Source organism: Bremia lactucae, linkage group LG4 (genome assembly GCF_004359215.1).
Source record: "Bremia lactucae strain SF5 linkage group LG4, whole genome shotgun sequence".
In the NCBI taxonomy this organism is placed as follows: domain Eukaryota; phylum Oomycota; class Peronosporomycetes; order Peronosporales; family Peronosporaceae; genus Bremia; species Bremia lactucae.
Window position 1 is genome coordinate 5,211,795 of NC_090613.1, and position 16,407 is coordinate 5,228,201.

Sequence of the window (16,407 nt, forward strand, 5' to 3'; positions counted from 1 at the left end):
ATGGTGCATTTAGCACCATGTAAGACATCGATCACAGGCAAGGAGGCAGCTCTCTTGTTCCTGAATCATGTTCACCGACTACACGGGATGCCCGAGTCCATAGTATCGGACCGGGATTCACGTTTTACGTCTGGTTTTTGGCGACATGTGTTCGAGCTGCTTGGTAGCAAGCTCCAGATGTCGACCGCAGATCATCCCCAGACCGATGGCCAAACCGAACGTGCCAATCGGGTCGTGGCGGATGTCTTACGCACTAAAGCAACTCCCAAGGAGTGGAGCAAGCAATTGCCGGAGTTCGCTATAAATAACAGTGTCCACGCCAGTACGGGTGAGACACCGTTTTATACTTACGGACTGCGCCATCCTCGGACGCCAGTCTCGTTGTGCGCAGCCCGAGTCTTATGGGGGAGGGCCCCTCACTATGCTTTGGTGCGAAAGAGGGACATAGTCTCGTCAATATGACGATGACCCGCGAGGGTATCATCTCAACGACAGAAACTTGCCCTAGTGACCCTGCCAATTTAGCAGTGGTCAATAAAACTACACCTAATGACCGACCTCTCGGCGGTAATATAGGCGAGTTTGAGGCTAAAAGCGTGAGCGAGGCTCAACGCTTTATGGATGAGCGATTAGCCATCACACGAAAAGTCCGTGACGCGATGGCAAGCGCGCAGGACAAGCGAAAAGAATATGCGGACCGGAATGGTCGCAAAAATAATGAACGCTTTAGAGTGGGTGAAAAAGTATTATTAAGTACTGCTACCCTACCTAAGGATGCAATTTCTGTACTTTCTGGAGGTACTACGAAGTTGTTGCCGCGTTTCATTGGGCCCTTTACGGTGGTTGGAGACCTAAATTACAGGCTTCCCTTCCCCCGTATATGAAGACGCACGCCGTATTTTACATGGGTCGTCTAAAACGGTATATAGACCCAAATGAGGTCACATACCCCCATTCATTTAAGGAGACCGATGGTGACGCCGACTGTGAGTCGAGCGTCGTTCGGGTGAGGGAGACGGAGAAGGGTAAAAACTATCAGCCGACCGACTCCTCCCACCACGAACAGATATCACCTTTTTGAGAGGATAATGCTGAGAGATCCGCGAGTAACGCGGATCTCTCAGCATTATCCTCTCAAAAAGGTCCATGCGAGTCTTCAGGCGTTTATAACCCTGACGAGCCTTCGCTCGGACATCAGGACGATCCGACTCAGTCGCGAGACTTGACCGTCGCGATCCACAATACGTCGATCAGCAGCGCTTAGCGCCTGTGGCTATACGGACGAAATTAAGGCAGCCGCGAGTAGGTGGGCGAGATCGCCACTCCTATCGGGCGCCGCCTGCACTGATGGATGCCGGTGTAAATCAACGCTCGCTTGTTGTAAGGTTGCTTGCCAACCGCTTCGTGAGGCAAAGGTATCAGATCCTCGTTCAATGGCAAGGTTACCCGAAGTGTTTCGACTCTTGGAAACCGATCGATACCCTACGTATTTATGTGCCCGGCTTGGTGGCTGCCTATGAAAAGGAGCACCCTGAGGCCTCTTCGCGTTGTAAGAAGAAACAGGGGGTACAGTACCACCCATGATTTCTTTCACACGCAAGCGGGCGAAATTAATTCGCTGCGACCGCTGTTTCATCGCATCGGAATGCGGATGAATGCGGCGCAGGAATTCCGCCTCGTATTGGTCGGGCGTTTCATTTGAACGCAACACGACCGGGATCAGGAAAATACGTCCAAGCGATTTTCCCTGAGCCCTCCATGATTTAAAGACGCCATAATAATTATGTGCGTCTACAAGAGCGCGCTTTAGGATCGACGCTCGTGGCCCGTTTAAACGAGGCCATTTAGATGGAGGGGGCATCAATGATATGCCACCCGTCACATTGCCACGTTCTAAACGACTGGCTTGTGACACCGACTGAGCACGTTCACGTGTCGTCGGTGGAGCTTTGGGCTCCGAATTCTCTATGTCAGAACCATTATGGATTATGGTCTGAGCATAAGGCGTTGTGGTTATACCCAACGGAGAAGCGGCTGCGCCTTTATGGGCAGCGCTCTCTTACTTGTCGCTGCGCTTTCCAGCGCAGACGACGAGACAGCATTCGTAAATGCTGCTGTCTCCATGTTGTGAGCCATGAGAGAAGTTTGGATGGGCGATAATGCGCCATCATCATTCCTCATGAGCTCGTTGTCCGCATCACTACTATGAGGTAACGGCAACGGTGTCGACTCATTGTAGTCGACAATGAGCGACGGATCAACATCCTCACTGTTAAAGTGGGATGGATCCTTTAGCCCCGTTAACGCGGCAGCAGCAGTAGTGGTCGGCGTTTCGACTAAGGCATTGAACGCGGCTGGCGAATTAACGCGGCGCGTGCGCTTAGTGCGAGGTTGAGTGGGCGTCTTCGCAGACGACCCTCCAACATGGCCCCTTTTAGGTGGCATCTTTGGCGCCGTGTATGGAACACAGGTCGCTAGAGTGCTTAAGTGAACTAGCGGCGCGTAAAGCTGGTCGCAGTTCGTCTATCCTCTTTGACGTATATAAAATGTAAATTCGTTCTTTAAGGGGGGGTTGGTAAAACGAGCTAAAATTTTCGACGCCAATCTCTAGAGGATCGTAGGTTAAAGTTTATGGAGCGCGATGTACATTATACGAGGTTGATAGTGTGTCTTGCAACAGGCGCATTTGAGTCGTTAGAAACGTGTAGTTGTTATCCGTTACATAAACAGTACGAAGATAATTTTACAACATACTGCATTTAGTGACAAATTTGATGTCATTCGGGGAATACTATGGCTCATAAAGCACGAGCCATGCATATATTAACAGCATCGATCCGTTACGATGCTGGCTCTTCTTCCTCAGACGGCCGTCAAATAAACGTCTTGGATCATCCACAAGCGTGTGGATGTACTACGAGTGAGTGCGAAAAAAAAAAAAAAAACTTACTTGTGGCTCAACCGTTTATACGACTGCACAAGACTTCAGTGTGACTGGCCATCCCACTCTGGAGTTAGATCCCAAAGAACTGTGTACAATCAAAGGCATGGCTGAAGTCCACCACTCGATTTAGCCAGTAAGAATGTAAGAAAAGCAACGAAGGAACTATGAAACGCAGAGGATCTAGCTGTGGTTGTGCAGATGTAACTCGAGGCAGATGGGAAGGATACTCCCTAAATACCAGGGGGATAAAGTCATAAAATACTCAAGGCAATAAGTCCCCAAGAACCTTAGAGAATAAGTCCTTAGGAACCGGTTGAAATAGATTTTCAGGAAGAAAACGAGACATCGTGCGTCTAAATTAAGAACGAATCAAGAGCAGGCACTTATGCACTTACCTTGATAGCGAAGAATTTGATTACGCAGATAAATCAATTGCCAACGCTAGAGCCGAAGCGGTTCTTGTGTGATCTGCGTAGGGGCAAAGTCAAGCACATCTGCGGACTTGTCACAGCGTGGCCGATATTTGATCGGCAATAATATTTCCAGAGAACTTAAGGGCTTTTAGCATCCTATCGATGGGTAAGTGTCCTCGATAAAAAGCCTCGGACTGAGCGTTTTACGTCTTAATCTTGGGAGTCGTTAAAGCAAATCCCTTGTATATGATTTGATCAAATTCAAAGATGTATTCCTTATATCCGTACCATGGGCGTTTCCTAAGGACAAATGCACTCGGCGCAAGATTGACCTGATGCCAGGATAGTAATTCTGTGTCATGAAGCAGTGTCTACTGCCTCGTAAAAAAATATTAGCGACCGACAACTTCTCAGTCGATCGCTTAGCAGCGGCTCAAATAAGGGAATCAACTTCCCCACATAGCTCTTCGACATCACGGGTGCTAAAGCATCAGGAGGGTGGTGAATTGCGCATGCGTTCAATACATTGAGCGCTGCATCGGTACCGGCTCAAACGCCGATCCCACGAAATGAGGTAATCATTGACGGCATGTGAAAGAATACCATGCTGGATGAATTCTGTCAAATCCTAATGCGGAAACATAATAATCCGCTCACTTCACAGCAGTAAGTACTCCAAGCGGAACGCTTTAAGGGTAGCTAGTCATGCCACATGGGCTTAGTAAGGCCCTTGCGACATTCAACAGATGTGTAACCAATCTGTTGAGATCGGTGCGAACTTCGCGCCGATTTATCTTGATGATGTATTCATCCATAGGAGGCCATGAGCGGAAAGTCGGACGTTAAAGTACATCGTACACACGTCCAAAAGGTTCTTATACTTATGCGTAGGCATAAGGTGTATGCAAATAACAAGAAGTGAATATTCGCTGCACGCGATAAACCACTTTTTGGTGCATATTGGGTAAAACAGGTAGACGCCCCGATCCTTAAATATTTTTAGACAATTACCGACTAGCGTGTGGCAGTCGATGTTTAGCGAATTCAAAAAAAAACCGGCTTAGCGGCGCACCTGCATAAAACTCGCGCAGCTATACCGAAATGACAGTACTTATTTCTCGTTTGTTACAAAAAATGTAAAATAGTCATGAAACGCTGACTGTCAACGTTCCATTGAAGGATTCAAGCAAAGCTTGACACGATCGTTGATCTTGATGAGTGCAGACGAAGATAGACCATTTCATGTGGTCTGTAACGCCAGCGGTTTTGCAATCCGCTGTGCGTTAATACAATATGACACAGACGGAGCAGAGCGCGTCGTCTTCGGCTACTATCAGTCTCGATAGCTTCAACAAGCTGAACAAATGACCTAGTACATGGCAAGGAACTCCTTGTTGTGGAATTTGCACAGGCTAAGTTGGGAGTCTATCTCTTGGGAAATAAATCATTCATTTTTTACACGGACAATACGGTCGTAAACAGCTCACGCCTCTCGCAAAAAATTGCGAGGTGGTCATTTTTCTTCGCGGAGTATAATTTCTTTCCACAGTACAAGCCAGGAGGAATTTATGTCGTCGCTTACGCGCTTTCGCGCCAGCCTGACTTTGAGCTAGCTGCGCCACCACTAGTTTTAAGTTTCCGTCGACAACATTACTTGATGACGCTGAAAGAACCTAAAAGAGGACAAGGCTCTTGAATTTTGATGGATCACCACAAAATCACAACAATTGTTGACAGTGCATCGATCCTTCTCAGATCGATTATCGTTCACTGTTTTATACAATTATAATCGGCATCACACCCCTTGTCGTCGTAGCCACTCACAATATTTTACGCTTGCGCATCATGTATGAGTGTCACGATGCAACAATAAGTGGGTACGTAGACGTGAATCTGGATCGACGTGGCAATTGATGACGTATACGTTGGCTATATCTTGTCAACAAGCAAAGACTAGTCCTTCATCCTGGGCTCTATCACAGCTTCTACCTATTCCGGCAGATTGCTGGCAGTCCGTATCAATGGAATTCTTATTCTAGTTTCACAAAGACGCTCACAAGAACAAAGTCTTGTTGTGTTTGTAGGTCGGTTTCGATTCCATGGGTAGCCCCGCGAGCTAAGTTTGGCTCGAAATTTCCGGGTCATGACAGTCATGGCAATCTATGCTTTGTGAACTTGGAACGCGGTTAAATATGTCAACATCTGACCATCTAAAACAGAAATGTGGACGAAATGTACAAACCGGGTATCCTTCGAGGATGCGTCTACCCGTTTACGAGTTGAAGTGAGTTTTGCCGATGGCAGAATTTGATATCAACACCTCGGTGAAGGAATTAACAACGTATACACCGTTCTTCGCGAATGGATTACGCCATCCACGTTGTAAGAGTGTAAGTTTAATTAGGGGGGGGGAAACTCGAGTAATGACCGATTCGGCTCTTGCTCATCACACATTTACTAGACAGTCAATGCGACAGATACTGATAAATATGTATTACATTGAAGAAGACAAACTCAGTAATTGCAATGAGGCCATTAATGGCTCGGATAAAAACGATGCTGATACATCCAGCAACGCCGATGAAATTGTCAGTAAGAGGCATGACGCTCTCACTGAAGAAGAGAACGTTATAGCCGTAATGCGTACTGGGCGCACTAAAAACAAAATTAAAATCGAATCAGCAAGTAATTTACTGCTGGTTCGAGTTCCAGTGGCTCGTTTCGTACAAGATCACATCGCTGATAAGGTGAATCGTAAAATCGATGACAAAAAAAAGACTGTAAATGAATTTTATATAAGGTTATGACCTAATCCTACTGGCTAAGGTGAATATTTAAACATTAGTGACGAATGTGGGCAGTAACAAACTACCGCCCGATTACATCGGCTCATTTCATGTATGAGTCGCTAAGGTATCACATACACGATTGAGCTGCCTCGCAGGACGCCTGGCGTCCTGCGAGGCGTCCGACATTTTATGTTGGGCATCTCCGCCCGTACTTTTAGTATGAGACATCTTCCGAGATCGATCGGTCGATAAACGTTGCGCCATCGAAGTCAAATTAATATGAGCGTCCCGCTCATTTTATATCCTCCCGTAACTCGCGAAGTCGCGATTACAAACCTCTAGCTCAGCTTGCGGGTCCGAAAAGATAAGTCAAACCTGATTCTTTTCCTTCACCTCATTAATTGATGGATTCGCGCGGTGAGAAGCGCTTCCTCGTGGAGCGCTTCATGAAATCAACGCGATGCAAGAGAAAATTCGAGCGAGTAACCTTGTCTACTGCCCTTGCATGATAGTTGTCATCCTCGCTCCCGACTGAAGATATACGCTCCCGGTCTCGTCGATCAATAAGACAAACCCATCCAATGGTCTTTGTCGGACCATTAGAAAAAGAGCGTTTGCCACGCTCGTAAAATGATTGCAAATTATCAATAGCCTTACGCATATCACAGGTGACGCATCTGGGAGTACGTCTTCCTTGGCGCATGAAATGCTTCTTGACGTAGCAGGGACATGGGTCTCCCCACGAAACCCCTCACCCCTATCGACAAAGGGTGCAGCTCAAAGGGTCAAACCAATGATATATTCCCTTTTTAAGCGTTCACCTACCGTATCCAGTTTGTCTAACCAGGCATCGCGGTAGTGGAATCATTAAAAGATAATTCTTCATCATATGGGTCGGACCAACCAAATTTATTAGCAAGTGGTTTCTTATTCGATTCGCCATAGCGCACTGGTTTAGCTATCTATATCTATATATATTTATAGTTATCACGGCCCCAGGTGATACAATGGCCTTGACAAATGGTTCAAAGTCGGATAGAACTTCTGACTCATCACGTGCACCTCCAACCGATGCTGCGGGATGGTTGCCGCTCGCAGTAGACGACTCAACGTTTTGAAGCAATTGAGTATTTAGCAGCTGCACACAGCCGTGCACCCACTAGATTGATTTCATTTGAGGCGCTCTGGGATATTTTGTAGACCAATTGGTTTTACGTTTCGCAGATAAACTCAAGGATATTATCATTGTACAAAATTAGAGTCACTACAGTGGCTGTTGGTTAGGCGGGATGTAACTGGTTAGCCTGTTAAAATTTAAGCTTTACATATAAGGGGAATATGGAAGAATATAACGAATACTTCTGATTTGTCGGAATTACGAAACACGGTAATATTGTAGTGGTGATGTGACAGCTTTGTTCATTAGTATGTGGAGGCGTTGTATCAGCTCACTAATCGCTGCCAGACGCGCGAATGAGCGTGAGCAATAAGTCACGATACATATTTGTAAATTTAAATATTTTTGATTCAGCATTAAAAGGTACTAGTGCGTTAGACTTGACATATTAAATACAGTTTACGTTTTCTCTATACTAAGCATGTTTAATTATTTACTATTGTTGCTAAGCCACGCTTAGCAACTGAAGGATCTTCTCTAAACGTCGTGTGGCTGAAGTTTTCGAAGGCACCTTGCCAACACTATTGTCAGTGCATATAAGCTTGTATTGAAGCAATACAACGGAGAGGTGTCCCGTTACAAGCTATGTAATGGGGCACCTTTCACTAGTACTGATAAGTACTACTTAACCTCACACTGATTACAGTGTAGATGAGGTGACTCGAAACTTCACGTACACAAAGGTACAGGTAAGGTTTCTATGAAGCTAATGAACTTAGCTCAAAGGTCTAGACTAAGGCTTTAGAAAAGACAAAAGAGAAAACTGTATTAACATATTTAGTTTTCTACGTTACGATCTTCTATCTACTGCTGAAGTTATTATATTAATGTTTAACTAAGTATGGCACCCCCTCGTGTCTTATAACGATTGGCGGGGTCGATTTAGACAAAAACCAAGCAATAATTAGAGCTAATGTCTTATTGCATCAATATTACCAAATTTGTAATATTGGGACTATTCAAGTCAAAATTAATAAAGATTATAATTTTTACTTCTTTATTTATTTCCTCACATGGGAAATAATATTTATCATTCGTCTTATTGAAAAAAATACTTATGTAACGGGATACCTCGTTCCAAGCTAGGTAGCTCCGCTACCAGACGACTCAGTATCATGAGCATTCTTTAAAATTGTATCATTTTAGCTATAAGCAGCCCTTGTTGGTTAGAAACAGTAATATCGTCGTAATTTGACCTCTGCAATGCTGTCCAGCACCGTTAACGTCAAGGTCGCTCCGTCTACTGCGAGGCATCATCCACAGAGAGAAGCCATACCGCATCCGCGGCATTTTCCGTTCCAATTGGGATATGAATGTATAAAATTCTATATTATTTTTCGGCACGCTGCTGCTTTCCATAGCAGCGCTTATTGGTGCTGAATAGTGCGAGCGCGCAGCCAGCAATGATGTACTGTCAATTAGCTCTAGTATTCTCAAATAATATTTCATAGTGAGCTAGTGCTAGGCGAGGTAGATCAACGAGCAATAAATCGAATAATTTGAAATTCAACTTTATTTGTTGATGATGCCAGCGAAGATTGATTGGTGTAAAGCCGCAATTATAAGCGGGAAATGTAGGCTATATTGGACATTTTTTCGACAAATGCATGCACAGGAGCTTTATTCGCTTACACTAAGCTCTCATGGCTGTCGATGCGGATGCAATGTGTGGAGCGCAGCGTTTCGTATTTGGTTTAGTTGCAAATAAACTAAATACCACTTACTTTTTTAACTTTTGAATACCGTTTTCGTTTTTTTTATTTCTTGTGTTGCCTCTGTTGTGACAGCAACAGGATTTAACAGGTTTGAGCCCAATGCGGGACTTTGATCACGGTTTCGCACTTGACAAAATGTCAATTTGTCTCCTGCGGCTGCCCCTGTCCCTGCCCCTCCAAGTGCCAGGGCAGTTGATGAATTATAAGAGAAAAGCAAGGTTGAAGGAGGCGCCAGCGGCCGGCATCGGAGGGGAAGCGAAATGACCAAGGTGATCAGGGTGAAATGTTGAAAATCATGCGTGCGCTGGCTGGCCGTTTAAATTGTCTAGAGGAGTCGCTGGCTAAGCTTCGGAAGGACATTGCGATGGACACAAAGGCTAGAAGGGTCTCAGAAGATTGCTTCGTAACTCGAGACGATAATCCGAATTAGTTTGACTCAACTTTGGAGCGAGGCCCGCGGTTGCACTTGGATTCGTTGACAGGCGATTCTGAGAGGAATGTGGAGAGAAGGGTGCATCGAGATGTACCCCCACAATTTAATCGTGAGCGCCAGTCTGGATATAGTGTACATGATTTTGGCCGTCAGAGATTCTATGTTGCTGCTGACGGAGAAGTGGCGGATTCCAGAGGTATGCAAGAAAATGGTGGGGGGTATCGATATGCCTGGACCTGCTCTTCATGGCATGCATGCTGCTTTCAGATAACCCGATGTGCGACAAAAAAAATGAAGATGAAACTGTTTGACGAAAAGGAGTTATAACAAGGTCTCGGTTCTGGTTAAGGCTTTTAAAGGGTCTGATGGATTACCTTAGCATCCCAACAATACTTGAAAGGATTGTTCAAATTGTATCGACCCTCAACAGATCGACATACAACACGCAATTGTTTATTATATTATAAAGACATTGCTGGTGACCCATAATGATTTGCATTTACGCATCATATATGAGTACCACGATGCACCAATAAGTGGTCATCTTGAACGTGAGAAAACTTATCTCACAATAAGTCGCGACTTCTACCGGCCACGCTAGTATGAGTTTGTCCGTAAGTATATTCGTGCTTGCGAAGTATGTCAACGGGTAAAGCCCAGTGGTTTTTTCCGTGCTTAGAATGGTATTCCTGTATTTGTTGATCGTTTTAGCAAGATGGTACATCTTGCTGCCGTCCCGAAGTCGATCACAGGCAAAAGCTGTGCTCGTGTCTTTATTGACACGATATTTCGACTCCATGGGTTACACCGTGAACTCAGATCGAGACCCTAGATTCACGGCGGAATTTTGGCAAACAGTGTTCAAATCTCTTGGAACACAGTTAAAAATGTCAACTTCGGATCATCCTGAAACAGATGGTCAGACGGAGTGGGCAAATTGTATTCTCGAAGAGATACTTCGCGGATACTTCCACTTTTTAAGAATCGGAGCGAGTGCTTGGTATCTTTGCCATCAACAATTCAGTGCATCATTCTTAAAGCATACACCGTTTTTCGTGAATGGCTTACTCCACGCACATATACCTACCCTGTTTAAAAGTAAGTCTTATTTAAGGGGGGAAGACTCGCTCGAGCAGAGAACCTTCTAGCTCTTGCTCATCATGGTCAATGCGAAGGATACCAATCTAGAGTTAAATAACATTGATATCTTTTGCCATCAACAATTCAGTGCATCATTCTTAAAGCATACACCGTTATTCGTGAATGGCTTACACCACGCACATATACCTACCCTATTTAAGAGTAACTCCTATTTTAAGGGGGGAAGTCTCGCTCGAGCAGAGAACCTTCTAGCTCTTGCTCATCATGCATTAGCCCTAAGGTCAATGCGAAGGATACCAATCTTGAGCTAACTAACATTGAAGTTGACAAACTCAGTAATAACAATAATGCTATTAGTGACTTAGACAACGATGCTGAAAGACTCAGCATCGAAGACAATACTATTAATGAGAATGATACTACTCTCAATAATGAAGAGATTAATATCTCCGCAGTGCGAGCCGGTCGCACTGAAAAAATAAAAATCGAGTCGGCAGGTGATTTCATGCTGGCTAGAGAAACAGTGTTCCGTTTCGTACAGGATTCCATCGCTTGTGCGGTGGACCGACAAAAACGGTACTCTGACAAAAAAGGAGAGCAAACATACTTTCATTTAAATTTGATGACATCCTACTGTCTACGGTAAAATTACCAAAGCACGTAGCGACGAATGTAGGCAGTTATAAATTACTGCCCAGGTATATCCGCCCGTTTCGTGTATTACATTATCAAGGCAATGCGTACACGATCGAGCTGCCTCGTAGTATGCGTACGCATCCTACGTTTTATGCTGGGCGTCTCCGCCCGTACCATCAGTACGAGGCTTCTTCCGATTTCAAATTACACCGGAACGGTCAAGGGCATCAGCCAAAGCCTGATGGTTCCGAGCCAAAGACTTATTGTCTCGGAACAGGGTCTCATTCTATTGAACCAGACGATCCACTCTTTCTTCCAAAAATGAGATCTTCTGACGAGCTTTCAACAGCTCGTTTTGAAGGGACTGATGTGTCCTTCCGCTCGCCAGTTGTTCAGTCGCAATCTGCGCTTAACTTTACAGCTGGTCACGAGAAACATTATCGACCGTCACCGCTAACTCGCGGCGACGGGATCGCTCGTGATCAAGATCCTCTTTAAATATTCAAGGTTGTGATCCAAATCACGATGTTGATTCGGGCTCGTCAAACGAGGCAAACCCAACTTTTCCTTTATCTCCACATCCATTGATGGATTCAGAAGCGCTTTCTTGCTGAAAGTTTCTTGAACCACCGTGAGGCAAAGAAGGTTCGAACGAGTTATCTCGTTCGTTGGCGAGGGTATCCACCCTCGCATGATAGTTGGGAACCTCGTTCATAACTGATTTTGGACGTTCCGGGTCACGAACTGCAGTACGACGAGACCCATCCTCCTCGGCAGAAGGTCCATCGGAGAGCGAGCGCTTCCCGCGCTCGTAAAATAATTGGAGGTTCTCAATCCGTTGACGCATCTCGTAAGAGATGAGAGTCCTCCAATGGGGCTCTTTGAAGGAATATGCTTCCTTAGGGGCATGACCTGCACCCTAAAAACAGCATGGACATGAGCACCCCCACGAGAGGCAAGGAATCCCTGCCTCTCTAGACAAATGGTGCAACTTATAGCGTGCACCGACTACGGTCCGTTTCTCGAGCCGTTCGCCGAAAGCATTGGGCTTTTCAAGCCAAACCTTACGGCCTATGTTTTGTACATTCTATACAAAAGCTGTCCAAGCTTGGAACAAAGGATTGACATCCATTGCCTGTACCACCGATGGCCGGTAAAAGGCATCGATGAAGAATTCCGTTTCATCCTCACCAGGCTTGGGAAGCCTGGATGAGTCGAATAACAGAATATGATAGTGATCCTTTGTCTGGTATGACCAACGAATTGGGATTCTTTTAGAGGGTAACCAAGGCCTTTTTTCAGGAGCGCCGCAACGTATTGCGATCCCTCTCCTGGTGGCTCATGTTAACGTTAACAATAACTTGGCTCTGGAAGCGATCCCTAGAATCACTCCTTTACCGATGATGCAAATTAGCACCACCAGCAGCACTCTTACCTTCGCGACCACTTAGTTCCTGGTGACGCATATAACGTCACCATAGTGATCATCGCCCACGGAGTCATTATCAGATGACTCCCCACCAAAGAGGTCCGACGAGTCGAACAAACTCGTCATCACCTCTCTAGTTGTCACGTTAAAACCCAAAGTTTTAACGGACTCGGCCCCGGAAAATCCGACGACCTCTACAGTAGCCACTGAGTCGGGCGACTTGGAGCAGTCACCTACAATCCTACAATTGGTGTAGCAGGTGGGTGCAAGTTTACTGCTTAATTAGTAACGTCGCTCAAATATTTATTTTTAAGATTTAAAGATCATGAAAAGTCAAATTGATAAGTTTTAAGAACGAGAAATTTTAACACATAAAAAAAACATATACCAAAATAATCAATAAATAACAAAAATATACAAAAGAATTAAAGAATAAAATAATATACTAAAATAATTAATAAATAAAAAATATATACTACGCACGTATAATATACGTACGAGTATATACAAGCTTGGGATCATAAAGATATATGATTGCCGGCGTTGCTATTTGGCTTTACTATAGAACGAAGGCAACTACAAACTTGTCTTAAATCATTCGCATTAATTTTAATATATGTATACTGTTTTTATGGCGAGGAAAAAACAGTTTTGGATGAAAAACCTTTAATTTTCATGCACTATGTACAAGAGATAATGAAGCATACAATCATGCGTCCTTGCTCGAGCAGGCCCTCCGATTACGACCAAATTGGTGGCACATTCCGCACTTTCTAGTTTGGCGCTCTTCAATTCTTTCAGTTGCTTGTTGTGATAGAATCCCTTCTTCTTTGAGCGCCCCTTTTCTGAAAATAGATGGAGCGTTGCACACACCTCTTGTAAGAACATCTTTAAGCACAATCGGCAATATTTTGCCTTCGGATCTTTCAGATTAGGCGGTTGCATACGTTGATGATTTCCAGGATTTGTGGAAATTTCCATCATGCAGTCGATGACTGGAAGACTCCGAATTATATTCAACACACGGTTTACATATTCCACTTTATTTGACGTCAAAGTGTCGTATCTTGGGCATGGGGAGTAAGCCGTTGACCATTTTTCACGACCAACCTCCACGCCCACGCACTGCTGCTCACACTTGCAATATTTGCTACCACCTTCTCGTACCCCACTGTTGTCCGTGAACGAGCCAATATTCACACCAACTTCCTTAAGACCTTGGACTTGTATATCTTGTTAAATTTTCCATCAAATGGCGGAAGCAAAAAAGTGTGGACGTCTGGTGACGCTGTCTGCACAGACTATATAAGTCCCTTGTCCCTATCCGATATGACGAATGCTGAAGCTGGTTGTAGGTGGAAGAGTAGGAAATTCAAAAACCAGGTCCAGTTATCTTCGTTCTCCACCGATACGACCTCAACTCCGATTATTTGGATCTCGTTGTTTCCATTTCGAAAGCACGTTACAAAGAGAATTCCACCGACTGACGTCTTCATAAAGGTTCCATCTACCCATGGATATCCCACACTCACTGTATGGCTTATATGCTTGAAGCCCTTCCCGAAAATTGACACATAGCAGCTTAAATTTTTTTTCACGACATCAAGCTTGGATTCGTGGCCTCTAATCTTCAGCCCATCCAAGTAGTATGGAATGAGGTTGTATTGATCAATGGCGCTTCCGATAACTCAAGCTTCAATCTCTTGAGAGCGTGAACGCAATTCATATAGGTGGAGATAATCCCTTCGTTCCTTAACTTCAATTGGATCATCACGGGTGTCACTTTTCTACCAGTGTGTATGGCCATATCTCTGATAGCAGGGCTTAAAACAATTTGTTTCGCAGTCTCATATCTGCACGACGCCTTGGACGATCCGGATACTTGACAGGTGTGCATTGCAAACTTTTTCGGAGGGATGAATGGATGCGAAAAGGCAAACTGCACAACGAAGAGACAGCCATGTTGCGTGCACACTGCCTTGTAGCGCCGTTTATCGCTTTACACAACACAAAACGGACGGTTGCAAATTCGATTGTATTCAATCACTGCTTGGATAATTTTGCTTTTAGTATATGCAGCAAAACACAATCGCTAATGTGTTGCCAGCAAGAGGTCGCGGGGGGTGGGACATGAAAGTTTTGCAACATGCCAGAATTATAAATATTGCAGCATTAAAGATCATACAACAATTAGAACAGGATATCCGTCAAATATCGTCTGAACAGCAGGAAATGTAAATAGAACAGTCAAACAGAGTCTTAATGTAGGAAAGCACGTCGTAATGCGGCCACGCTCTACTTAGACACACACACTAGCACATCGAGGAAGCCGTTTAACATGCTTCGCTTGCGTGCAGTGAGGTAGTTGTGATGGGCGCGTTGGCGACCTAGCCCAACACACTAAGCACATTGATTAAGAGTCGCCACGGGAGCGGTAATCCGGCTCCTCGTGCGCACTTACTAAGTAAAAGAAGTTTTCAGACTGAATGATGTTTAATCGCATTAAATATAAATACCTATTTCTACCAATCAAAAATGTCATTTCTGTAGATAACATTAATATGTGTTACGAGCATATCTTTCTAGATACCTCGCGTAAAGGATGACGCTCGTCGTCATCCCTCCTAATGTGAATGCACCCATGTGCATCACATACACAAGGGTTGGTCAAAAATGTGCACCACACCCGAGTGCTGGGTCTAATTACTATTATTTAGTAATTGACCATCCGCTTAAGTACACTTAGTGTACTTAACGGGGACTGCGTATCATTAGGGCAACTTTAGCCCGTTACACCATCCCCCCTTATAAGAACGAATTTACATTTTTAAATTCGTCAAATAAGAGACAGGAACTGCGAGCAGCTTTACGCGCCGCTAGTTCACTCAATCACTCTAGTGCACGTGTTTCCATACACAGCGCCAAAGATGCCGCCTAAAAGAGGCCATGTTGGTGGGTCGTCAGCGAAGACGCCCACTCAACGTCACACTAAGCGCACGCGCCGCGTTAATTCGCCGGCCGCGTCAAATGCCTTAGTCGAAACGCCGACAGCTACTGCTGCTGTCGCGTTAACAGGGCTAAAGGATCCATCCCACTTTAACAGTGAGGATGCGGATCCGTCGATCATTGTCGACTACAATGAGTCGACACCGTTGCCGTACCTCATAGTAGTGATGCGGACAACGAGCTCATGAGGAAGGATGATAGCGCATTATTGCCCATCCAAACTTCTATCATGGCACACAACATGGAGACAGCAGCATTTACGAATGCTGTCTCGTCGTCTGCGCTGGAAAGCGCAGCGACAGGTATTGAGAGCGCTGCCCATAAAGGCGCAGCCGCTTCTTCGTTGGGTCTAACCACAACGCCTTATGCTCAGACCATAATCCATAATGGTTCTGACATAGAGGATTCGGAGCCAAAAGCGCCGCCGACGACACGTAAACGTGCTCAGTAGGTGTCACAAGCCAGTCGTTTTGAACGTGGCTATGTGACGGGTGGCATTTCATTGATGCCCCTCCATCTAAATGGCCTCGTTTAAACGGGCCAAGAGCGTCGCTCCTAAAGCGCGCTCTTGTAGACGCACATAATTATTATGGCGTCTTTAAATCATGGAGGGCTCAGGGAAAATCGCTTGGGCGTATTTTCCCGATCCCGGTCGTGTTGCGTTCAAATGAAACGCCCGACCAATACGAGGCGGAATTCCTGCGCCGCATTCATCCGCATTCCGATGCGATGAAACAGCGGTCGCAGCGAATTAATTTCGCCCG

The 16,407-nt window shown here is 45.1% G+C and overlaps 1 protein-coding gene across 1 annotated transcript; it reads left to right on the forward strand.

Moving 5' to 3' along the window:
* Positions 1–9,559: 9,559 nt before the first annotated feature.
* On the forward strand, positions 9,560–9,742 carry CCR75_000442 (uncharacterized protein; the record flags this gene model as incomplete). The annotated part of the gene is made up of 1 exon (XM_067958550.1): positions 9,560–9,742. The coding sequence occupies one exon, from the start codon at positions 9,560–9,562 to the stop codon at positions 9,740–9,742; it is 183 nt and encodes a 60-aa protein (XP_067816299.1).
* Between the last annotated feature and the right edge of the window lie 6,665 nt (positions 9,743–16,407).